The 26,682-nt window shown below is 37.8% G+C and overlaps 1 protein-coding gene across 1 annotated transcript in view; it reads left to right on the forward strand.

Annotated features, from left to right (window-relative positions):
• The window catches only part of LOC140339922 (dedicator of cytokinesis protein 1-like), a 92,998-nt gene that overhangs the window by 56,370 nt on the left and 9,946 nt on the right, over window positions 1-26,682 (forward strand). The window contains exons 13-22 of the mRNA XM_072424838.1: window positions 1,983-2,072; window positions 4,384-4,488; window positions 8,717-8,858; window positions 10,753-10,834; window positions 16,239-16,323; window positions 16,674-16,760; window positions 17,638-17,814; window positions 18,456-18,539; window positions 19,036-19,173; window positions 22,925-23,070. Coding sequence (XP_072280939.1) covers window positions 1,983-2,072; window positions 4,384-4,488; window positions 8,717-8,858; window positions 10,753-10,834; window positions 16,239-16,323; window positions 16,674-16,760; window positions 17,638-17,814; window positions 18,456-18,539; window positions 19,036-19,173; window positions 22,925-23,070 — 1,136 coding nt within the window. The remainder of the gene's footprint in view (window positions 1-1,982; window positions 2,073-4,383; window positions 4,489-8,716; window positions 8,859-10,752; window positions 10,835-16,238; window positions 16,324-16,673; window positions 16,761-17,637; window positions 17,815-18,455; window positions 18,540-19,035; window positions 19,174-22,924; window positions 23,071-26,682) is intronic.

Below are 26,682 nucleotides of genomic sequence, written 5' to 3' on the forward strand. Positions count from 1 at the left end.
AAAATGTGCGTTTTCCCATTTGGTTATGCCAACCCAAAATGTATGTAAACATCTGCCATGTATTCTGAGGCCATTTATAAGACAGCCTGCCTGCAATAGAAAATAGGATTGCATTCATGGTAAACTTCTGGCTTTAAGACACTTACAGTGGTTGCTTGGTCCATGATTGACCATTCATTGAATTATTTTTACTTACAGCTTGGAGTTTAACTGAAATGCCTGGTACAAGCAGGGATACCGCTGTTAATGTAACCTGTTTTCATCTCCCAGCATTGGGCATGACATTTGTCAGCTGTAGAAAATATTGCAGTCCTCTGGGTCTCTGATCATGCTTACATAGATAGTGTGAGTGCCACACAACATTACAGTAAATGAATGATTGATGGCTGCAATCCCCTGCGGCAATAAAAGGGAATTTACAACTCTTTGCAAAGCAGCTAGGTTACTTCGGTGACTTGACATTTTGACTGTTCTCATTACATTACATTCACCTGAAAAGTAAATGTAAAGATTGATATATCTGTTGAAGTTTCCTTGAAATGATGTGTAGTCTTCATGGCCTTTTGTCTCTGTCTTCTCCCACGTATTCCGTCTAGATACATCACCTCCTTTTCTTGGCAAGCGCAGGAGATACAGATTTTCTTCTTTTTAACTGACATGGTTTTATTTAAAGTGAAATTCCAAGCAAACAACTAAATACAGTTTAAGTAAAGGTATCCTTACCAATTCATCTTCGTGAAAGAGTTCAGATTCTTCTCTGTCAGTCTTGTAATTCTCACTTTAGCCAAGAAGACTTTATTTTGTTTTGTTTTTAGGTTCTCTTGTTCCTCTCCTTGCTTGTTAAACTGAGGTTAGGATATTAATTTGTAGTCTATGGTTATGCAAGATGTTACAATGCTTAATCGGGTATTAGGTTTCTCATCTACCTGGCTGTGTGTTGCATAAGTGATAACGGTTTCACAAAGCTGCCCCTCAAAAAATAAAATATCCCTTACCAAGTGTAAAGCTCTTATGTATGTTTTTTACAGTGCTTGCTGCATAACAATCATGGTTTTTAAAAGATGAAAGCCACCAACACTCTCTATTGAAAGGTGTACTTTACAGACCAATATCATTTTGCGCAAAGACAGAATATAATGATACAACACAGCTCATAAAGATACAAAAAAGCTTCAAATTCTAATCTCTCTCAATCTTCAGAGCTGTCAACCGCCTTCCCAATCCACTGATGAGACATCACACTTCTTCCACGTTAAATGGCTCTTAGTGTCCTTCAACCCATATTCTATGATCCCATGTAAATTGTAGCCTCAGGTGCCTGTTCTTAGCTGTCAGAAGTGGTACTCATTGTGGTCTCCTGCAGTTGCAGCCATCTGCTACAAGGTTCAATATGTTGTTTGTTCAGAGATAGACTTCTGCAGACTTAAACTGTAACCTGTTTGTTTTTTTGTTTTTTTTGCCTGGGCATTCTCTTTGGCATTAACAAAGCGGTTTTACTCAGAAAACTGATACTTACTGAATATGTTCCCTTTTTTTTAGACCATTCTCTGGAAACTTTAAAAATGGTTTTGCATAAACATCCCAGCATATCAACCATTTCTGAAATACTCAAACCATTGCATCTGGCACGGACTACCAAGCCACGTTCAAAGTCACTTAAATCACTGTTCTTCCCTGGTCTGATACTCTGTTTAAACTTCAGCTTATCTTAACAATGTTCACACTCTTAAATACATTAAGTTGGAGCCATGTGATTGGCTGGTTAGATATTTGCATTACCTAGCAATTGAACAGATGTGAATGAGTTTATTCGTTTTTATAAAACTAGATCCAGGATGGTGAATGCTGTCTCCTGAAACCCTTTTCTTTACTGAACCTGAATACTTTGCCAACATGTTGAGAATGTTATAAACCAAAAAAAAAAGGCTTACTTTTTCATTTCAAACATGACGTTTTCCTTGTATTTTATGTTGTCTGAACAGATGTGGGAGGAAGCTATCACCCTGGGCAAAGAGCTGGCTGAGCAGTATGAGAATGAGATGTTTGACTATGAACAGCTGAGTGAGCTGCTGGTGAGTTTTCCTATTACATTGTTGGTCATACTTGTTGCTGCTGTTCTTGTAAAACAGTTGAAATAATAATTTTCTATAAAAAGGAATTGTAATTAAAATATGATGTGATAGATCTTGCAGTAGCCATTGTTACATGCAGCAAGCAAATCTCACAACAACAAAGCACTAGAAAAAAAGATTCTGGTACATGTTTTAAAAACATTTTAAAATCATGAAAGTAAAAACGTTGGTGAAATCTTCAGGGACGCTGCTTATTTCAAAAACTGGTTTGCTTTTTATTATTAAGTTTTGCAGGTAGGTATTGTACCATTCATGAACCCCTATGAGCATTAATATTATTATTATTAATAATATTATTATTAATAATAATATTAAATAGGATTTATATAGCGCCAACATATTACGCAGCACTGTACATTAAATAGGGCTTGCAAATGACAGACAGTGACACAGGAGGAGAGGACTCCTTGGTCTGCTTAATCTAACTAGGCCACACCTCCTTCCAAAATCACCGACTCTAAAGCCGCATACACGCTTCCAAATATAGTTGTTGGAAAGGATCTTTGCCTTCCTTTCCAACGACTATGCACTGCACGAAGCATAAACGAGTGCTGTACATAAAGCACCGTTCTGCTTTATGCAGAGAGGAGGGAAAACACGACAGAGTGGCACCCCGCTGCACGCCCTCCTCCTTCCCTTGCATTACAATCGCTCGTCATACATCGTCCGTCGATCCGCCAGGACAGTCGTTCGGTTGATGAACGATGCACGCTGTACACACCTCAGACTCTTGTCCGATATCGGCCCTGCACCGATTATTTGTTGAGAACCATTGGAAGTGTGTAGGTAGTTCAAGAAAATAGCTTTATATATCTTACCCTAGTCTTCCAGCAAGGATGACCTTGGCTTTGTTCCAGAAAGATCCCTGAGGAAACCAGAGCAAGTCTTGTAAGACATTGAAGTTCACTTCAAGCCTAGGCACTGTAGGCAAAAACTTTGGGGGTAAGGTAACTATAAATACATTTTTTGGGTTCATGTTGCACTTACTTACAGTAAGTGGCTTGTGGGGACTCAGAAAATGTAAAGCCGGCTTTCATAAAACAGTGCAGTTAGGTTAATTGGCTTCCCTACCAAAATTTACCTTAGACTTTAATAAAGACATGTGACTATGGTAGGGACATTGGATTGTGAGTCCCTTTGAGGGACAGCTAGTGACATGACTATGGACCTTGTACAGCGCTGTGTAACTTGTCTGTGCTATATACATGCAGTCTAATAATAATAATAGTAAAATCTTTAAAACAAGCCACCCCTAACCCCTTAAGCTGCCTGCACTGTAAAGTAATTTATTCTCAAATATCATAGCAAGATTGGTTTACAGTCATTTTCTAACATCATGAAAACATATGTACTATTTTACATTAGACAAGATTTTGGAGCTATAAAAAGTGATAGAAAAAATATTTTTGTTGTGATTTTTGAGGATTTCTTTCTCCAAAATGTCTGTAGCTATGAGGATAAATTACGGTTAGTGGTGTTACTGTTTGTTAGGAATATATAAATATTTGGTGGGCAAAGTCTGGGCACATTTTACTTTAAATGTAAACCACCTAACCCCCAACCATAAATCTTGCTTTCAAATTAATAGTAATAAATATATATGATCTCTACATCGCACATGTGGTACATGTATGTACCACTTTGCTCCTACCAAGTAAATTACCCATGCAAATTGTCATTTTCACCTACCAATATGTCCTAGTAGTACCCTCAATGCTTTATGGCTTCCGTGAGTTTCTCTTCTGCCTGACTACAGAATAAAAACCCTTTTTCTCATCCACATAACAAATGTGCTTGTAGTATAGCAGGGTGATAACCTGGACCACACTGCTTGGGATTTTAATGCAGTACAGGCAGCATTGTCTTCAGACTTCTGAATGTAGGACATGGAGTATAGGTGACATGGGGTGCCAGAGAAGTAAGTAACAAACATTTTCATTGGGCAGGACCCTGCACCTTTTTTAACCTCACCTTAGGTCCCTTTAACATGTTATATTCATATCTGCCATCAGCTCTGCTCCTGTATGCACTTGATTTTGTATACAGATTTTGGTGAGACCTATTTTCCAAATGTTCACTTTTATTGTACTTTTAGGAAGGCTGCCACACAGTAAGTTATTGGCATCACAGCAGTTAATAAAAGAGGCTGTTCTCATAACACAACGTCTTCCAGCAACAACTGCCTCTACACAATGTACTTATTAATCTTCACAATGGCTTTTCCAACTTTCATTTTTCTTTCCACTTCCAGAAAAAGCAAGCACAGTTCTTTGAAAACATTGTGAAAGTCATCCGACCAAAGCCTGATTACTTTGCAGTTGGATATTATGGACAAGGATTTCCAACATTTATTAGGGTAAGTAAAAAAAAAAAATGACATAAATACCAGAAGCTAAGTGTAAAGAAAAGATTTCAGGGTTAGAACACAGAAGTCAGTAATTGGGTAAAGCAGCCCAGGTATAGGCCGGTGATCCTATGGAACCAAAATCTGTCTGCACATAAAGCAGGACAAAATACAAGAATGTAGGTAACAAATCTGAAAGATTACTCGAGGGTCAAGTCACTAAGCTGCAAGAGCACTGCATACTATAAAAATAGACAGAACAGTTTAAATTAAACATGTAAAAAATACACGCCTTTTCTTTTATACAGGCAAGCAGTATCATAAATTCTGCTAAAGTCTTCCTAATTCTTCTGTGGTCTTCAGTTACCATCATAGATCCTGGTATCTTCTTCTGTTGGCACATCTCACATAAGGAAACATTCTTACCTCTGATAACTATCAGCTAATCCTGCTGTGTACATTAACAACTTAGATTCAGCAGTTACTAATAAACATAATAGAGAGTGTTTCTATTGATGTGGACTGAACATGTCATAGTGCACCCATTAGTAAGACCTGTTACTAATGTCTTCTGACCAGTGACATGCTAGGATCTTTTGTCGTTATGACATTAGCACCACTCTGAGTGGAGAGCACATGCTTAGGGAACAAGGTAGTGACACCCCATCTTTCCCTATTCTTCTGGGTTGAGGAATGTTGGGTGTTATTCATCCCATAAGACCATGAACACCTAGTGGTGATGAAGAGGTACTGCGTGGGACAGATTAAGACTGAAGGTGAGTATTTTTTTTTTTATATCGCAAATCTAGAGAGAGGATAAAAAAAAATGGAACAATGTAATAAGTAAACTAGATTGTTATTTAGGTTTAGTGATTCTTTCAATTATGTATTTTTTATTTAGTGTCTCTGTAATAGGTGTGCATTTCTGTATCGCTGTTATCCTTAAACAAACTTGCCACAATAGATGTGAAACCATCGTTGGTTTGCAGCTGGTTTGCAAGTTCCCTAGCTGTCTTCTCTAAGCTTTACTACCTAGTAGATCACTAAAAATCATATTAAATAGATAGTTAATGATGCCAAAACCCCTCACCTGCGAGCTGTTTCCAGGTCAGTGATTCACTAAGCAGAGATGCCAAAAGATAAGGCAGACAGCCAGGGAATTTCTGGTTGACTATGGAAGAGGCCATAATTATCTCAAAATGTTCCTTTTAAAAGCTTTTTCATGTAAGACACATCTTTATTATTTTATTTATTGGCCCTTTGATGAGAGCGCGTTTAAGATCCATTAAATTAACTAAATTCTGTTTTGTTATGAATTCATCTGTGGAACGGCAGAGAAGGGTCAGATATCTTTGCAGCTATATATCAGGTCAGTCTGTATGCCCAACAAGCTATTTTGCAGCTTGGACATATACAGTGTGTTAGAGGAGTGAATGATATGGGCAGGGAATTGCATTTAAGATGTCTTTATTAATCCAGGCTTGATTATTTTCCTTTACAAACCAATGGGTCTGCATGTGTATGTGTGCAGGAAGAAATTTTTAAATGTTTCACAAATCATTTCGCAAAGGGTCGTTTTGTCATTACTGTACATTAGGCGTGGAGCAGTAATGTTTGATTGCCTCTGTAATGCATTGCTGACAAAGAGTTTTTTTTTTTTTTAACCAGCTTCCTCGGCCTCCTGCTTTCAATTTGTCTTTGGCACCCTTGTCAATAATTTACTTTTTGTGCATTTATGTTTGATGAATTCACCTTATATAACTCACTGGAAGAGGTTTTTTTATACCGTGTACCAAAGCTGCAATAAGTTAAAATTTGTACAGAAGTAGGTCAGCAGAAGTAGGAATCAATTGCCTGCTGGCAATCTTATTAAATACGTTAATACCCTGTTTTATTTCTGCCAGGATTGCCACTAATATTGAGCTGCAAACATTAAATAAAGGTCACATGGGCAAGGCATGTTTGTGTCTGCTGGCTGTTTGTATTAGCACAGCATTTAGATTGCCAGATTAAAAAAAAAAAAAAAAAATCTTTTATTTCTGTTCTTAAAGGAATATTCCCTTCAGCAATCCATGTAAAGCCTTGCAATTGAAGAACAAAGCTGTAGTACAGCAGTTGACCCTAATTGTTTGTTTTTGTTGGGGAACTGGTGAAAATATACGTACACACGTTCAATGATTCTTATTCGACCATCGCTTCAGGGCTGGTATGGGACGAGAATCTGACGTGTGTACAGTGCTCGTCGTTCATGAATCCGTCCTGGTGGATCCATGAATGCCTGCAATACATAGTGAAGAGAGCACAGCGGGTGCCGCTCATTCGTTCTCCCCTCCGTAGAGCACAACGGCACTGTATGTACAGCACTCATTCAGTCTTTTGTCGTTGGAAAGGATCGTGAAAGACAATTATTGAGCATGTGTACGCAGTCTTACTTGTATGTAATGGAAGAGAGGTTTTCTCAAAAACATCATTTCGTAATATTGTGTCTGTGTCATTACTAAGACATTTCTCACATCTACCAATAACATTATTAGCTGTTTTGGAAGGTTACATCTGAGTGGTGAAACTTCACACAGAGTAAGAAGGATTTACATAACCCAGGCTTCAGGAGACCAACTAACTGATGAGGGGTGGATTAGGTTGGACTAAATGGAGTATGTTAAGCACAGTGGCATATTTTGCTTGAAAGTCCTACAGGTTCCTAATTTGTTTTTGTTTTTTTATCTGGATTTGCAATTTAAAGACGACTCTAACATTAACTGTTGGATAATGTGTTTTTGAATGGTATAGAGTTTTCTCATATTGGTGCCAATGTCTCTTCTTAGTGAGCAAAGATTTATTTTGTTTCATGCAGTTTTTGCTATCCTGGAATCATTGGCTTTATTATCCATTACTTCTTTATTATAAAGTAGTTCATTTAATGACAGTGTAATTTCTCCTGCATTAATACCACTGGGATTATGCCCTGCGCAGGAGGTTACTATTGTAGGCACAAGGGTGAGGTTAAGATGAGATTTATGGGTAAGGTTAGGTTAGGAATTAGGTTAATATTTTGGCGTTAGGGTGCAGTTAGATGGAAGTATAGGAGACCAGGTGAAGGGTTAAGTGTAGCTGGAGTTAAAAACAAGGGTAAAGGTGAGTTCATTTTTAAGATCCAGGTAAGGTTAGGAGTTAGTTATGGTTATTATTAACATATTTATATAACTTTTTTGTTTAACTTCTCTAATTATATGAAGGTTTTAGTACTAAGTCAGGAAAGGAATAGAGGATAGGCTAAAGCTGTCTTTCCCAACCTGGGTTCATCCAGATGTTGCTATGGATTCCTTAAGCAATGAGCTATTTGTGTCTCTCAGGTACATTGCCACTGACGCCAATAATCTTTTGCTTTCTGTAAAATGACAAGTTATCATATAATTACCGAGCGGTAGATGGGACAGTTAAAAGGAATTTGCAAATTAGTCACCTCTAAATTCTCTATCCTGCCACACAAGTTGCTCAGAGATAATGACTTTTTAGGGCCTACTGCCTGATTGTCCCACTCTTTGATTATCATAGATTCCCTTGCAGGCTTGCAGATCCGGTGTCACAATTGGGTTGATGGGAGTCACAATTGGGTTGATGGGAGTGATATATTATCATGTAGGCATTTCACTGATGGTTTAATATATTTTTTTGTGTGTGTGTATATATATATATATATATATATATATATATATACACACACACATACTTGGGCACTATTCTTTCCCTTGCAAGCATCACTTTGAGTCATTTTCAATTGTTAAGCACTAAAGAAAAGGTACCTCCTGAAACGTGTCTGTTGTCACTTTATAGACTATTAAATTGGATTTGCGGACCGAACCATACATTGGTTTGCAGTCTCTTTCTTTGTTGTGCCTCATATTGTTTAGTAATCATGATAATTAGCCAATAAGAGTGTGGGAGCTTTATCATCTGACTGTGAAATAACAATTCTTTAACCCTCCACTGCCATTCCACATCAGAAAAGAAAACAAACCCATTTAATAATCATGCTTCACATACCTACAGTACAACATAAAGCCTAAAGAAAATACTTTTGTTTGACTTCTTATAAAATTCTTTTAAAAGGCACTTAGATGCATAAGGTTTGATGTGATTAAATTGTGGCATAAAAATTGTAGGAAAAAAAGTATTTTCTTTTTCTGTTATGTTCTGTGATTTGCACACGTATATCTGTTTTTCCCCCTCTTTTCTGCAGAACAAAATGTTCATCTACAGAGGAAAAGAGTATGAGCGACGGGAGGACTTTGAGGCTCGGCTGCTAACCCAGTTTCCCAATGCAGAGAAGATGAAGACCACATCTCCACCAGGAGATGACATCAAGAGCTCTACCGGACAGTGTATCCTTGTATATAAAAGATAAAAGGCAGATTTTGTGTGATATGGAACAACATTATGCTATAACCCGAAATTTACTTTTATTGTCCTTACATGAATCTAAAGTAGGAGAATATAAGGTGACAGTGAGATACTCTGCATTTTACCTGTGCACATTACGAGTTTTAAATATACTGGTTTATATATAGATCGTGGTGGGAAAAGGACGAGTTGAGGTTCTGCGTTTTTCAATAGTCTGGCACCATAGTAGTTAACAGCTCATAGATATGTGTTCATAGTTACTCGCTAGTAGCAGTTTTCCGATATCTCTGCAGCTGATGGTAATTGGTTCTTGTAGACTATGGTGTGAAAAGAAAGTCATTGGCTATGCTAAAGTGACATACTGCCTCTTATTGTACTGTGGCTGCTGTAGTGTACCTGTGAATCTATCAGGACATTATGCATGTAGAATAATAAACAGAGAGGCATGATGGGTAAGGAGAGGAAATCTAATGGCGAGAGGTGGAGTACAAATCAAATAGTTATAACTCTTTATTATTACAGAAATGTCAACACACTTTCAGAAGTCACATTGGTCATATTTATCACACTTTAAAAAAAGGATAATTGAAAGGTTTATATTTACCATCATTATTATTAATGAAACTTTTTTCATTAATATATTTTTTTTCCCATAAAATTATGTACTTCTGCTCTTGATTTTTGCATCTGAGCAATGTCAAAAGGTTTTTTGATTGCTGCAGGGCACTAAAGGATTTGCCAGGTTAACATAACCGAGATCAGAAAGGAATATACTTTGCCTCTCCTGAAGTGCCCTGTATTATTAGCTCAACAGGTTTCTTTCAGCAGGCTCAAACTTTACCATCATGAGGGCTTCAGCTGCAATCTTTTGCTTACTGGACCTAAGTCTACAATTAAAATACATGATATCTAGGACCAAAATGGTTAAAACCCCTTCTCAGGTATTTTATTTTCTTTTTTCTTCTCTTTGGGGAGATGTTGCTTTAGCGCTGTTTTAGGATACAGCAGGAAGTAAGAAGACATCTTAAGAGATCTCTGCAGCAGTGAAATTTTGTCTTGGAGAGCTGCCTCTGAAACAGTCTCCCCCCTGGAAGATTCCACCTCCATTCTTTCTCAAGCTGTATCTCAATATATATTTTCCCACTTTGAGTCCTGGTAATGGTGAAATTCCCCAGCAGGAAAAGGGCAGCAAAAAAAGCCCTCTGGGGTTGATAACCCATCCCCTGATTATCCAAAGTAATATTAAATTATTATCCAAAGTAAGTAATAAAGTGTTATTAAACCCAAGTGACAAAAAAAAAAACACTTACTTAAGTATCATATCTACTTTTCCAAGGTTCTTTGCAGAAGGAGACGTCCAGTTTTTGGGTGGCTAGCTGTGGGATCTCTGTGAAGTCCCATCGAAGTGACTACAGAGTGAGTGCTATCTCCAGAGGCTAAAGGATTTGAAAGTTAGGGAAGCTCATAATAGTGGTCATGGGTGACACCAAAGAATCGTTGTACATGTGCTGTACCAGGCAACTCAAGAATTTCATTGAAGGGGTATTAAAAATCTTAGTGTGAATAACTGAAGAATGTTTTACATAATAAATGAGAAGGTGAAATTGCTCATGATAGATGTAGTCCTGGTGTCATACCTAGCTATTGTTTGTGTGTTCTCATCGGAGCTGGGACAAGAAGATATTAGAGGAGCAATTAAACTAAATGGTCACTAAATAGTCACTAAATAGGGAAACAAAAACATTTTGGAATATAAAAAATGTAAAAACATTAATGTAGGGTTTAATACTTTTTTTAAGTAGTTAGGCCTTTAAGTGCCTGCAGTAATCAAAAATGCAAAATATTGTCATCTTCCTTTACTTTCTGACAAATCAGATATTCAGTGTTTCACAGTAAAACCGCTGCTTGAATTGCCTCCGAAGTTCAAGAATAAGCACGTCTCAGAGCAGATACTAAGGTAAGGGATGGTGTTCAACTGACTTTTAAAGCTTACAAGTTTTATTGCACCCTTTTTTTAAAAAAAATCTGATTTCCTCTCGTCGACATTTGTAGGATGATGCTGCAAAAAAAATACCCTTATGATTATTAAAATGATCTCTCCACATTTTGTTAGCAAAGCTTAAATTTGTGAAATGACGCGATTCCTCTTTGTGATCATACAGTAATCCCCGGGAGGGTTGAAATTGTGCAGCAGATGCGGAGGAGATGTTACATAATAGTAAGCTAGTGCTGGCTCACCCATGCAGCTCTGTGTGTTATAATACATTGTGTAGAGGGAGGGAGGCCGTGTACCCCCCCTTCCCCGGTACACACTATCACCGTACAACCGAATCCTGCTCTGTTACTGGGAACAACCTGTAAACCAAAAATAATGGACAAAATAAAAAAAGGACATTGTGCAACCTTATAGAATAAACATTGTAATGCAGACACCAACAATCTGGTACAAAAAAATGAATAACAAAATGATGGAATATTTGGAAGATGAGGAGCTGCTAAGAATTACCAGCTAAAGTGCAACTCAGAAACTGACACCATGTAACTTTTGGTGTCTGTGCCCACCCGCTCCACTTTATCATCCTGATTGACAGCACAGCTTACAATGCAGAAAGAAAACTCACCATTGGCTCGTGGGAGCAGTTTTATTATAGTTTTGTAATTAAACCTGTCTGGTTATTATGGGCTGGGGCCGAGTGGATTTTTTTTTTCTTTTTTAAGCTATTTTCAATTTTCTTTTCTTCCACACTTTGACCATTGAAAGCATGTTAACCTTAACAAAATGTGCATAGGTATATATAATATATATATTGTTTTAGGCAGGGTTCAAAAAGATGCATTGAGACCAACAAATAGGAAAATATTTTCACTGTTGATCCAGAGGAAGGAAAGCAAAACCCTTATAATGTATGATCCAATTTGCTCCAACATTCTCTGTTGTCATTACTTTATATATTATATTATTAATACATATATATTTATTTATATATATATATATATATATATATATACTTTATATTTATAAAATTATACCCAGGTATGATCTGTGCATTTAGAAATCAATCCAACTTGTTTTTTAATCCCCTCAGTCCACATTTTTACAACCTTTTATGTAAAAATACCCTTCGAATTAAACCTATATGAGATGCATAGTGCTTGTCCTTTTCAATAAGCTTAGTGAATAACTTTGCAGCAATATATCTATATGGAACATTTATATATTATATAGGGTGATCACATTCCCCTTTTTAATGTCTTTTCTCAAGTTAAAGTAAATTCAGTTCAGCTAATCTCTCCTCATAGTTGAGCTTTTCCATGCCTCCTATTAGTTTAGTTGCCCTTCTCTGCAAACTGGACTGCATATTCCAGATGAGGTCTGATCAATGCTTTGTACAGGGGCATGATTCTGTTTTGATCTTTGGAGTCTATCTCTCTTTTAATACAAAAAAGTACTTTACTAGCTTTAGATTCCTCAGCCCAGCTTTGCCATCTGTTATTAAGTCTAATATTAAGTTATCCACTAAAACACCCAAATCCTTCTTCATTAACACTTCCTGTTGCATTCACCTAGAAAGTATGAAGCATGCATGTTGTTAGCCCCTCCAGTGTAAAACTTTACATCTTATGAATTGATGACAATAAGTCATATGGCCAATTTAGTTTAAATTTACTGAAATTTTCTCCCTTTTGAAGATGTTATGTTGCTGCACATTGAATGTTTCCATGAATATTGCATTACTTTATCTAAGTCCTTTAAATGCGAATGTTACCTGACTAAAACTTTATAAAGGCAGCCTGATTCCCAATTTGTCCCTACACTCCTATAGGTATCTATAGTTCTAGTACAAATATGCAAACAGTTGCCAATAAAGGAGATCTTTGTCCAGTGCTGATCTCATTTGTATGTAAAATGTTAGTTTTAGCTGCAATTAACACTTAAACTGCATTTTAGAGGTCCCTGCACAATCATAAAGTGCCTTTGACATTTTAGTATGTTTATGGTGCTCCTTTCCCTGAAAAGCATGGATTAATCAGGCGACTATCATCTCTTTTCTGTGTACCGGAAGAAGAGAAAAGGGATTTAGTGATTTGTGTGAACTGCACTAGGAATTGAAGGCAATTCTATCTCCTGCTTGAGCTCAGTACTGATAAGACATGGAAATGGTCAACTGACAAAGGTCAGAATTACATGAAAGAAAACTAATGGCAGCCCCGAACTTAGGCAGGGAATCTTTCAGCCTACACTGAGTTATTTTTTTTGCTCTGACATCCTTTTATTGGTCCCTTTTTTATGATTTGTATTGTTGCAAAAGTATATTTGTGTACTGTTTGTTCTATAAACTGTTACAGCATATGTCAGTAAGGATAGATAAGCACTTAATATAAGCCATTGCCACCTGTAGTTTGTAACTCACACTGAACCTGTTCATTGGTATTTTAAACTAGAAAACTGCCTTTATTTTTGTTAAATATGTAATGTTGCACAATGCATTAAAAAAGACGTTTTCACATTGGGATTCCCTGCAGTATGCGGGGTTCTCGTGGGATGTTGTGTGTGCCTGCTTTGAGCGTAGAATAGGGAGTAAGTGAGGTACATAAGCAGCGGTGTGCTGCACCAGTGTAGACAAAACTGCCCAGGGCTATGTAATAGCTGGAGATAGGCCTTTCAGATGTGTCACCTCCGGGACTCCATCCGCAGGCATGTTTTCTACACCGATCATTATGGAACGCTGAGACAGTTAAAACTTCTGTAAATTATTTTTACACATTTACATTGAGCTGTGTTTAGGGAGAAAGGTACAGTCTGTTATCCTGACATATTTCAATTTGTCAAGCTCATTAAAGCAAGGAATTTCAATATTCTAATGCATAATAGCTTAATAGCTTTTTAATTACTTATAGGTGCTCCTGCATGCACTATTAGAAGGGTACCTGTCCTGTATATTTGAGAAATTTACTACACTTTAGAGTTGCAGCCTGTGTAAAAGCCCAATAATAAAGAATATTTAATACCCAGCCACTGTTTTTTTTTAAGCCTAGACTAAGGCAACATTTTCCACATTAAGTGTTGATTTATAATCCTTAAACAGCATATAGTTGCATTAAAACTTTCCATTTCCAGCAAGGTAAGCTTATTGGTATTAGTAAACTGGACAGTTTCAGCATAATTCCTTTCCCATCAGACCTCAGAATAACCAACTACCCTTTCCCTTGAATCATGAGTCCCCAATTCTTGCACCATTAGAGTTGCAGGGATTTTCCAATCATACCTGTTGTGCCTAGTGGTTTCACTAGGTGGCAGAAGTGGGTAGGTGGGCTTCTTCACCCTCAGGTGGGCCTATGCTGGTATTGGAAGTTGGGACAGTACCTGAATATCATAGATGACAAACAAGCCATTCTAAAACATCCTTGGCTGGGTGGACTGTGGTTGTAGACGTTCTAGGTTACGCTGAAAATGTCATTTCATGGCTGTCTTGGCACACAGCTTAGATGAAGACTGGAATATTATACCCTATTTCTATGATGATTGCTTTTTTGTGATAGGTGTTAGAATATTTATCACCGCTCTCTTGTTTGTGCTTGAACTGTTGTCTTAGTAATGAGCTGCACAATAGGAGTGTCTAAAGGGTCATTCTAACTAGTGTATTGCACTAACATAATGCACAGGATACTTGTTGGTGCTCTGGATTGCCATTCATTCCTAACAGCATCCCAAAAGCACCTTGCCAACACACTACAGTTTCATGCAATATGATGCACTGTGCAGCTTATTCAAATAAATGGGCTGTTGAACACATCATTAGTCACTTACAAATGTAGTGCACAATTGTAGCTGTAAAGGGTCCAAAGGATAGGTGGTCACCAAATCCACAAACCTTTATTTTTTTCTTTTCCCCATTGAAAATGTTCCCCTCTGTTCTAGTTCCAACTTGATTTTTACCTTGCTTGTACTTCTGGTGACAGCAATCACTAGAACAAATAGAGATGGTGAATCTCCCCATAGGGGACACAGACAGCAATAAACATCTAAAAGGCTTGATTAATCTTCTCCTGTTATTCCAAGGCAAAACGAAGCATTTGGTTTTAGATACACTTTAATTAGGTAGCCTGTTGGGACCAATAGACATAATGTGGATATATAGGGTTTAATGAACCCTATAAGTGCTGGCGAGGAGGGAAAACTCCAGCTGCACCAAACACAATCCATGTGGGTCTCAGATGACCTGTTAAGCAGCTGTCTATATCGTTCACTTTGTGAAAGGGTGTGGGCACCCTTAAATACAAATGCCTTCAAAACAAAACTCTGTTTAATTACTGACACACATCCAAATGTGAAAGAGAAAACGCCAGATAATGGCATTTAGATCTGGGAAATATAGATTTCCTAGCTCTGGAGTCCTTGAGAGATTGATTGAAAAATGCAGTTACTTTAACAGTATCATTGTCTGGACTTTTATATGTCTGACTATTATCTTGCATTGCTCTATCATGTAACACAAGGCTGTTAATTTGCAATATGTGTAACAGTAACTGAACAGAATTCTGAATCTGGGTACTTTCTTAGAAAAATCCAAGATATAAAAAGCATAGAGCGGTGCCACACAATAAAAGGAAACCATAAAAAGTGTAACACAAAACTCCTTACAAACCTGTGATGATGCAACCTTGGTATGCTATTGTGTTCTGTACTGAAGAATTTACTGCAAAACAAAAGCTCTAGTATGAATTCTCACATCAAGGTCAGTCCACCCAAAGTGGATGTTTTTGAATATGGAGTTTCCCAAATTCTCCATCCATCATAAAAATAGGCACAGCAGCCTCTTCTCATCTTCTGCATTCTCTTTAATAGGAAAATGAAAAAAACAGTAGCCAATGTGTTCAATGTACAATCACAGCATAGCTGGCTGCAGGGAATGAATGAATGAACTGCGCTAATGTGTGGAAGTTGGGTCATTCTATCCTGGCCATTCAAGTTGGCTAAATACTCAAACCAAAAGAGCACCAGGGGTAAAATGTTGGCACCAGCCATGGAACGAGGAGAGGTGAGTTTAGTTCTGGTTTCAATATCAGCCATTAACCAGTGCTCTGGGTTCCTTCCACAGCCCAGTACACTCTAGTAGATTAATGTGCTTCACCCTAAAATTGGCTTTTGACTATGTGAGGGACATTAGACTAGGACGGTAGGAAGGGCATTGCATTTTGAGAAGTAACACAGCTATAGACTCTGTACAGCACTGCATAACATGTTGGCACTATAACAATCATAAAATACCAATAAACAGTACATTTCCCAAATCTGAAATATCATCCTAAGTTATACCATGTGTACTGAATTGCTGATTTATTTTCCCTGTTTCTTGCAGTTTCTACAGAGTGAATGAGGTTGTTCGGTTCCAGTACTCTAGACCCATAAGGAAAGGCGAGAAAGATCCTGACAATGAATTTGCTGTAAGTAAACAGACTCTTAATTGAAATTCTACCAAACAAATTTTGGTAAAATAAAGTTCAACAATGTTTGGCTATAGCTCCATACCAGCAGTCACTTCAAGGAATGTGGCCTTGCAGGTTGTTGTGTGCTGTATGAGAAACTGCTAATGACTCTGCTTGAAATTGTAGCACTTTATTTCTACTTTAGAGCAAATACACATTATGTGGTGTATTATTATTTGTACCCGTCACTGTAGACACATGAATTATTTTATTTATAGTGTTCACTTTTGGCCACAGGTATAATAAAAAATATAGTAATGACATACTGTAATGGGAATAATATTTTAACATCTATCTTGTCATTTCAGAATATGTGGATCGAGAGAACGACTTTTTCAATAGCTTACAAACTTCCAGGCATCTTGAGATGGTTCGAAGTTAAAGCAATGAGTACGGTAAGTACAAAGCAGGCCACAAGTAGATTGGGAAGACTGGGAAAATTCACATTCCACCATTGGAGGGTAGCTGCTTGTTGCTGGTGGAAGCAACCGGTGATGAGCAGTGTGTTTCGGTGGTGCCCCTTACATGTTTACCATTGCCAAAGTGTACAGGGAAGAGCGTGGAGACAGTCAGCCATGACAGTTGCTGCACTTATTTATGGTCTAAGTGTTTTATTTACCAGAAATCAAATGGAGGTATGATTTATGACTTGATAAACATGACCACCATAATGGAATGATGGACAGCTGTTCACTAGTATGGAGGAGAGCACAGTGGGGTTCCACTTGCTTATCTTTCCCCCTCTTCATTGAACAGAATGGTGATGTGTGTATAGCGCTTATCACTGGAAAATATCACAAAAGATTGTTTCTAGCGACAGCCCCCATGATGTCCATCAGATGTCTGTACTAAGCTTAAAGTGTTTTTTGACATTTGAAAATTGTATTTTAATCTGCTATTTTTCATATGGATTGAACAACAGTCTAATGGAGCACTGCAGATACTGCCAACTGAGGCTCATCTATGGTAATGGCCCGCTGGACAGAAAAATCATTTGCTGTCTATTGTTTTAGTTTTGATAAACCAAATACAACCCAACATACAAACCGTCTGTTTCCTTGGAAGCAGCTTTACTTATGTTAGTTCATGGTGGAACAAGATTCTCTGCTTGTCTGTAGTATGTAAAAGAAAAAAATGTACTATGGAGAAATCATTATAGGGCCATAGCAGCACGTGCTTGAAACCATTACAGTGCATGGGATTCATTGCTGTCCTCCAAGTTTACAATATGAAGGGAATGCTTTCAGTTTAATTTTTTTTTTTCCATCCTAGATTGAGATAAGCCCACTGGAAAATGCAATTGAGACAATGCAACTCACCAATGAGAAGATTAATAACATGGTGCAGCAGCATATGAATGACCCCAATTTACCCATCAATCCTCTCTCATTAATCCTAAATGGCATTGTGGACCCAGCAGTGATGGGGGGATTTGCAAATTATGAGAAGGTAATTCAGTATTCTTGTCACGGTCTAATCATCCATTCTGTCCTTCTCTACACATGTAATTTTCTAGGCCATGGATTAAGAAAAACATTTAAAAGTTTTATATATTAGAGATTTTCAGATATACTTGTAGTTTTATTTAGTGATAGGGTCAATTTCTTCAGGGTTTAGATGTATCTCTTAATTTTTTTTTTTATTCCTAGTATGTTTTTTACCTCCCTGGTATTGCAAGGGGTAGGTAAAGCATAATTTGGTTACCAATTGCATAATACAGATTCTGAGCCAGGAGGTTTTTTTTTTTTTTTATTTCCGTGTGATCATCTACACCCATGTAATTACATAATTGTTCTTAGTCTGTAAACTAGGAAATATTGATATCAGACACAGTTCAATTTTTCAGACCATTAGAAATATCAACGCTCCCTATAACCTCTGCTCTAGACTCCTGTAAAAAAGAAATGATTTGGATGTATACTGGGGAATTTCCAGAGTGCAAAGATCTAGATATACATGGACACATAGCTAACCCGACTACTTGACTGCCTGAAATATCAGTTTTGGTGATATAAATACATTTTCCTAGGCACTCTTTTTGCATTTTATGTGAAAGGACATCTGTTTAATGGTCACCGCTTTCTCTCCAGGCCTTCTTCAATGAAAAATACATGCAGCAACACCCGGAGGATCTTGAGAAGATTGAAAAATTAAAGGACCTAATTGCATGGCAGGTAAAAGCCCCTGTTGTCACCTTTGTACGAGGACACGTAATGCACAGACAGCTCCCCATCTCTTCGTGTCATGGGGATGAGTAAGGTCCCTTCCTTTCAATGGTATTTATCAGCTCTACAGGAGGAATGTGGCAGATAATATACCACCCAAACACAGTCATCCATTCATGTTAGGGAGGTCATTACCCCACCTCTCCTCCTTGTCGGTGATTTGTCAGTTTAGTTTTAGGAGTTTTATTTCCACCTCAAATGCCCTTTTTTTGTACAGCGACCAACTCCTTTTCCTTAATTTAAATATGTGTTTGTTATAGTGTGAAGGCACTTTCATTCCTATATGTTGAGACATCAGGCCAATTACAAAATACATAAATAAACTACATATATGACTGATGATCTACTTTCCAAAAGATTTGTATTTCTGGAGGTACAAAGCTTTGCCTTATGCCATAGTCCTGTCTTGCCTCTTTATTTGATGGTAATATTTCTTTCTGTTAAGGTTCCGTTCCTAGCAGAGGGAATACGCATTCATGGAGAAAAGGTCACCGAGGCTTTGCGCCCATTTCATGAAAGGATGGAGGTGTGCTTCAAACAACTGAAAGAGAAAGTGGAGAAGCAATATGGCGTTCGAACTTTGGTAGGTGTCATAGAACCTTCTTTCTGATTCTGTGGTTCAGGGAGAGGTTGCTGCTTTTTTACAATTTCACCATTGGAGTTTTCCTTGCAGTATCCCTTATTCTTTTCCTAAAAGTTATCCCCTCCTTGTGATTGGATCCAACTTTGTGATCCCTGGATAATGTTTTGATTGACTGCTGGACTATCATTCATTAACTTCATCACAATTACGTCTTCTCACATTGCACTGTGTAGTATTCTGTTCTGCAACGAATAGTTTAATACGTCGTCCTAATGTTATAAAAGGGTTTGGGTAGGACTATATTTGTTTGTGCTCTCAGGGTGCACGTTTTGTGTTATTACTTTAAAGGTTAATGAAAGTCAACATAGGTGCAACTCCTAGATTTTTTTTTTTTTTTGACTGCCATGCCTTTTGTGTTCATAAAGGTCAGCATGTGCTGCAGTACTATGGAGACTCCTTTCATTTAAGGCAGAATCCATTGTTTTCAGTCAGTGGCAGTTTGTTGTGTTTACACATATGATTACAAGTATGCCTAAAAATCAAGGTATGTTAAAGTGGAATCAAACTCAAATTGTATTTGTGATGTGCCAGTATACACGACATCATTGCACATTATGGCAGATTTACCTTCCAAAAGTAACCCAGCTTCAGAGTCCCTGGCCTTGTCAGGGTGTAGTAACTTCCACACACTAGCACGGGAGTTGTTTCATCCCAGCATGGAATTGTAGCAAGATAATGCAGAGAGTTGCTCATGGGCAAACAAGCTGACAGACTGGCTGCAGACAGTGGAACTTCACAGTCACCTCAGTCATAAAAATATAACTAGATACATTTATCTACTTTAAGGATGTAGACCTGCCCCAGCCTGTTACTAGACAGTTAACTGAGAAGCATCACAAGGATCAGCTAAATTTTATCTTTTTGTGGCTACAATAAAGGGATAAGTGTAATCATAAATTGAGCTGGTATTGTCCTGACACCCAGCTGACTCTTGCCAAGACTGTGCAATGCTCACGCACATGCAGAATATCTTTTTAGAAATTGCTCACAGACCAGTAAATGAATCTTTTGGGAGAAGAATCATGGACAGTCTCTTCTGTCAGAAAGTTCTACGGCTAGTATTTTGGGGTGACTTCAGTTCTGTTTTACAACAGAGGGTGAAGTGCCAGGTATTATGAATTTGTTAAGGTCTAAATTTGTATATGTTCCCAGAAATGCTAATGTTTTCTATTATTCTGCTTCTCCTTTCTATTCCCGAACTATATAAATTGGGTGTTATAATTTGCCGGCGTTTTATTTCTCCTGGTTATTAGCAGAGATGGAGGAGCTGAGCTGACGGTTCCACAACATTATAGATTGACAAGAGGGCAGACTGGATGCATTCATAATGAAATTTAAGGTCCAGTAATGGCCTATTAACACCATGCTCAGCTCATCTGTCTTCTCTCGGCAGTGTATATTTATCGAGGTGTTGGTTTATTTTTAGTGATGATACTAGGCAGTATATGCTGAGCCATCTGCAGCCAAGAGCTGTGGCGGCTTCACCTTGCCAAGCTCCAATATTTGGGTTGGTGTCTGCAGTCACAGATGGGGGTTTTAATGAGCACAGCTGATTTTCTCTTGTTAATCATGACTTCTGTACGGATATACCATTCCAGCCAACTGTCCCTGATTTCCTTGCTTTTAACATTTTATCTGTGACTGTCCCTGTTTTTCCTATCAGTGGTCATTTAATGACAAGTTTGATTGCTTATTGTAATAATCTTTTCATGTGATGATTTTTAATGTTTTCTTGGTTGTACACCAGGTTTTAAATTGCCTGTATCCCATTGTTGTTAGAATGGCTGTTGGACAATCATTGAAATAAATATTAGGGACAATTATTCTAAGCCCAAAGGATTGTCAACTAAGCGATAATTTGGTTGTGTAAAACCCAGTCTCTCACTCTGTCCTTGATGATATCCATACTTTTTGCATCTTAGTCAGACATAGAAGATGAACCAATCAGCCCTGGAATCAAAGGGCAGAAATAACAGCATTGATTGGTTCTAATTTCCTGTAGCCATTTATATATTATGACTTAAATAAAATAGACTTCATCTCCCACTTTGCAAAATTGGCATCAGCTTGGTATGGGATTTGGTTGTCACAAGGACGGGTCTGGCCAAAGGCATCATTGTGAGGGTGTAAAGTTCTGCTTTTTGCATGTTAGCTTTTCTACAATCACAAAAACTATATAACTATGGGTCCTGCCTGATTGCATTCTGATTTAATTGATACGTTACATGGCCCTCATATTTTACATCTTTGGTATACAAAAATTGCTCAAAGTAACCGTGTCACTGTTCTCTGCACACTGATGGAACCACAGGCTGCAGTGCTGATGCTTAGGGTAGTTCTGTAGGTCTTTGTTGTCTGCATCAAAATATTCATGCTCAGGAGAGTTTATCAGTCACCACCACCTCTCTGCTGGGATCTGAAGTCCACTACCCAGTGGCAAATGACTGGTAGGTAGCATGCATGCTGCACCTTTAGGTCTACCCATGGAATTTGCTATGTATTATTCACAGTAAAAGGAAGTGGCACTTTGGGCATCATTTTCAATACTTTTTGATTCCCCTGTGGGTGCAGGATAGAAACACAGGGGCTATGATTGCTTTCACATCTAGTTTAAACCAACTTCTTATGGTACCAGAGTTCATCTGCAGGCTGTTCTGCAGCCACCAAATTAGGATTTGAAATGTTGACTCTAAAAGTTATTGTAGCCTGGTCTCATTTTAAACATTGATAGAACACCAGCATCTTACCTACACATGTCTGATGTTATCTTAATAATGTTTTTCTAATCCCGGCTCTACAAAGGCCTGCCAGGATGATGGAGTGTTACTATCGGCTCACTGCTTGCTCTGTATCAATTAATCAGGACTTGACAGTATGAAATCATACACAGTTCAACAGCCGAATAGATCTTACTTTGTATTATACCGTCACAATACAGACGGCTTATTGGGAATAAATTCTGACAGGTTATTTTGTTCTGTTTTTTTTTTCTTGTTAGCCATCTTTTGTGGTGGTCAAACTTTTTACATATGTAAAAGATCTTGTTAAAAACTTCCTATATTTAAAAGCGGTGATGTCCCAGGTTGAAATGGGAGTTACATTTTTATTTTTTAAATGACTTTTAATAAAAAAAAAAATGTAAGTTTATCCCATTTTATTTTAGTTTTGGATAGACTAGGATAGGATTACACCCCCTTTCCAGTTGTTACTGCTTTCTGTGAGATTTATACAACAGTGTCAACAAACAGGAAACAAAATAAAATCTGCAACAAGGATACAGACAGTAACAAACAGGCGTTCTTTTCTGCTAGAAACCAAACTATTTACTTTTAGCAGGTAAGTACTTCCTATATATACAGTGTTGTTTGCTTTGCATTCAGCTCTATGCACATATCTTTTTTGGACTTTCAATATGAAAGGTACAAGAGGCAGAGAAGGGTATTTCAATATTAGAGCACCCTGAGTTTCTATCAGGATTCCTAATAGGATAATGAAGGTACACAAGTCACCATTCTCTGCATTTCACACATGGTGGAACTAGACATGTTTAAATAATTAATATTATAATTAATAAACCTAAATAAATAAAGATTGGAGCACAACTGTTTATATTGTGTTTTTTTTATTCACGTGGTTTCTATTGGAAAACACAAATGATTGGCTCATTATTTGTTTGTTTTTTTTCTTTCAGTTGACCAACATTGATGACAGGAGGGGGAATAGACCCAGATCCATGGTGCGATCTTTTACTATGCCATCGTCATCCAGACCTTTATCGGTTGTCTCCGTTTCCTCTGTCTCATCGGACAGTACACCTTCAAGGCCAGGTTCTGATGGGTATGTAATCTTATGCTATTAACTCATTCTATAGAAGATGTAAAATATTAGCATTATCCTTTACAGATTATTAGTTTATAATTCAACAAGCAACATAACATAGTTTTAATACAATTTAAGAAATGACCAACATCATCAGTTCAGGAGTGAAAACTCGTAGGGGCTTATTTTTTTTTTCTTTTAAACTATTCACACTCACTGGTCAGCTAAAATATTACAACTACCTTCCTATTGTTGTAAAGGTCTCCCCCGTGCTACCAACATAGTTCTGACCCGTCAGGGCATGGACTGTACAAGTCCTTTAAATCCTATGTCCTTTTCCTTCCTGCCTTCTTCCCATAGTGCATCCTGCTGCCCCTTTCTCCCTAGGTGGACAATGTCACACACCAGGTCTTCTCCTTCCATCAGGTCACCATTACTGCATAGTCATATTCTGATGCTCACATTCCAATTGTAGGCATTTTCTACAGTGAACAAGGCCAGAATTGACGGTCTAAATGGTCTGCAACTATGCAGCAAACCACATGCAGTGTGTGTCCCGTCATGGTCAGGATTATGATTTTGGCAATTTTTGCTACAGTAGCTCTTCAGTGCAATAGGAACACATGGACTGGCCTCAATACTGCCCCTCTGTCCTCAATGAGCCTTGGGTGCCTGTGTATATACTTAACTTTGCTTACGGCAAACCCATTGGTCCAGGCATCACATTAATTTTTACCCTTGTCAATCAATGCAAGTCAGATCCTTACACTTACACATTTATTTGTGCATCTAACACAAACTTTAGAAAAGGACTAACTGTTTACTTGCGGTTTAATATAATCTGCTCTTTGAAAGGTATTTCACTTTTAAAGATTTTAATGTTTTTGCTGATCAGTGTATGTGTGCACACATAGATATGTACACAAATGTTTCTGCACTGTTGTATTTATGGACATTTTTTGCTGAGTATATTTTGCTTGCATGGTAAAAAATAACCTTCATTGTAGCTCTTTTTATAGTCATCTGTGTTTGTTCTCAGTTATTTTCACAGTATAATCACCATCTGATCCCCTCTTTTTATTGCACACCTCCTCTGGGATTGCTAGAAAGCATATGGTTTCAATGCATATAAGCCGCTTTGTTTTGTTTATTCTCCTTTAAGTATGGATACTGCACTGAATCATTCCAGCTGACATACAGCATACATATGGCCAGTGACTGGCTGCCAAGTCTTTGCTGATTTTCTGCATTCCATAATCAGCAGCTTACAATACCCCAATCATGTAATGTGTTCATCCTCCACCCCTGCACAACACACAATATTGAATATACTGGAGTTAGTTTATAGCACAATTCTAACCAAATCGCAGGATTAGCATTTGGAACACATATATAAATCTTGGTAGGGGCCAAGTAGTTGCCCTAATGCCCAAGCTTTTGGGGTGCTGTCATCTTAGTATTTGGGTTAACATTTTTTTTTTATAGCTTGATGTTGTCAAAGCTCTGGTCCTCCATCCTTTTCTTTAAATCACTATTTTTGACAACTTTGAGATATCCATCCTGGGCTCCTGTAAGTCTATATAGGGCAGGTGCTCCCATTGTACGCCTCATTTCAGCTTCTGGTAGGCGCTAAAAAACTAATCTGTGTAAGGGCTTTTGTAAGACATAAAAGAGAGGACAGTTGTTTTTCCCCCTACAATTTGTTACTTTCTGTTCCATTTTAAAATTAGAATGTTGCTTTGGACACCAGAGACAAAAAAAAGCCAATAAATTGAATATGTAGATGGAGAGGCTACTTTCCTGACACCCAAACATAACTCATGAGTAAGCAAAGCATATCCTGGAAAATATTTCTCTATATAAAGCAAAAATTGGGTAAACAACATAGGTACAGGTATAAAGAAACATTACACAAAGTAGGCACAATGGAATTACAAACAGAATTATAAAATAATTTATATGTAGATAAGAAGTATGACCCCAACCAAAAAGTTCAGCCATGCAGGAGAAATGCAATCCTAGGAACCCAATATTTTGGGATCAACCCCATTTTTTAGAGTGCAACACCTCCTATCCCACTCTTAAATAAACCACAGACTGCCACGGGGACAGTTCATATAGTAAGTCTTATCATTATTACCTCCCTGCCAGTTTCATCGGGGTCCCAGCTGGCACCAACCAGGGAACAGGACAGTCACTGAAAAAGACTTCAAACCCCAAGATATCAGTTAGAGACTCCTGAGGCATAACATTATGTGCTTTTAAATTTTGAATTTTGTCCCCATAACCACCTGATGGGTGACTTGATTTTACCCAAGGGTGTGGGTAGTTTGTGCTGCCTGCTTTGCAGGCTATACTGTGAACTGCTATGTTCTCCTTTTGATCTTTTTACCGGTGTTTGTATGGCACAGAAAAGGTCAGACATTATTCAGACTGCTAAATTTAAAATTGTATGATTAAAAAAAAAGTCAGGGTGGAGCAGACAGACATGTTGCTTGATGGATAAAAGGAGCAGCTGGGAGGAATCTGGTATTCTAAGTATTAACATATAGCTTTTGTTGAATTTGGCCCTGATTAGGCTCTGCTTTGGCCTGTGAGGCTTATTTTAAATTCCTGCATTATTGTAATTCTCTGATTACTTAACAAACAAGAAATAAAAAAATAAAGAACAATTTTAGAGCAGCTTGTAAATGATTTCCTATTATTTTACCGCAGATGCCTATTGACATTTCACAAAATCAAATATTTACCCCCATCTGCTTTCTGCAGCTCTGTGGGCAAAAATTGCATGCCGCGCTCTCACCCAGCCATGATACACTTGAGTTAAAGTTAAAAGGCAATTTTTTTTCTACCCCTTTGCATATCTCAAATGTTTAGTTTGCCTCTCGGCATTCCTAATATTGGACTTCTGCTTGGCAACTCTCCCGGTTCTCGTCAATTTCAGTGAACTCAGCAGAGGAGGTTTCAGAAATTGACAATGGCGTCTTACCAAATGGCTTCAAAACGCTCATGTTTTCTATGTGCAACCCTTGCTCCATCACTTCAAATGAGCTGAACGAGGCTTCTTTATTTTAAGATGAACGCCTTGCGGAATTCACAGCGATTATGTAGCTGTGCGATGGTAGAATAACCGTAAATCAGCCACGGTTCTTTTGTTCAGTAACTGTGAAAGCTCCAAGGAGTCGTGTTCCCATCACCTTCATTAGGTACGGTGTACAACTCTACAGGCTCATTAGGGCAATTTAAATAAGGGGGTGTGTAAATTAAAATGACAAACATGTTCAATTTTTTTCTGGACTGTGCACATCTCTGCATAGGTCTGCTATCGCATGTGTTTGGTTTATGTTATTGCATTTGCTTTTTTTTCTGCAGTAAGAACATTAAAGTAGATGTCAACTTTAACTTTAATTCTCCATCTGCTTTTACCATTTTAACTATTTTTCCTATCCTTTGATGCATGTCAGTGCTTCCGATCTCCAACAGTCAATCTGCAGGCGCTTCCTTCCTATATGTAGTCCACCAATGGTTGCACTTCATGTCTCAGGGGTGCCATTCAAATGGTGACAACAGTGGCTGTGTAATCTGTGTTAAAATGGCCACTTGTAGTCAGAAACTCAGATTTCAGAAGCA

Source organism: Pyxicephalus adspersus, chromosome 10 (assembly GCF_032062135.1).
Source record: "Pyxicephalus adspersus chromosome 10, UCB_Pads_2.0, whole genome shotgun sequence".
NCBI lineage: Eukaryota > Metazoa > Chordata > Amphibia > Anura > Pyxicephalidae > Pyxicephalus > Pyxicephalus adspersus.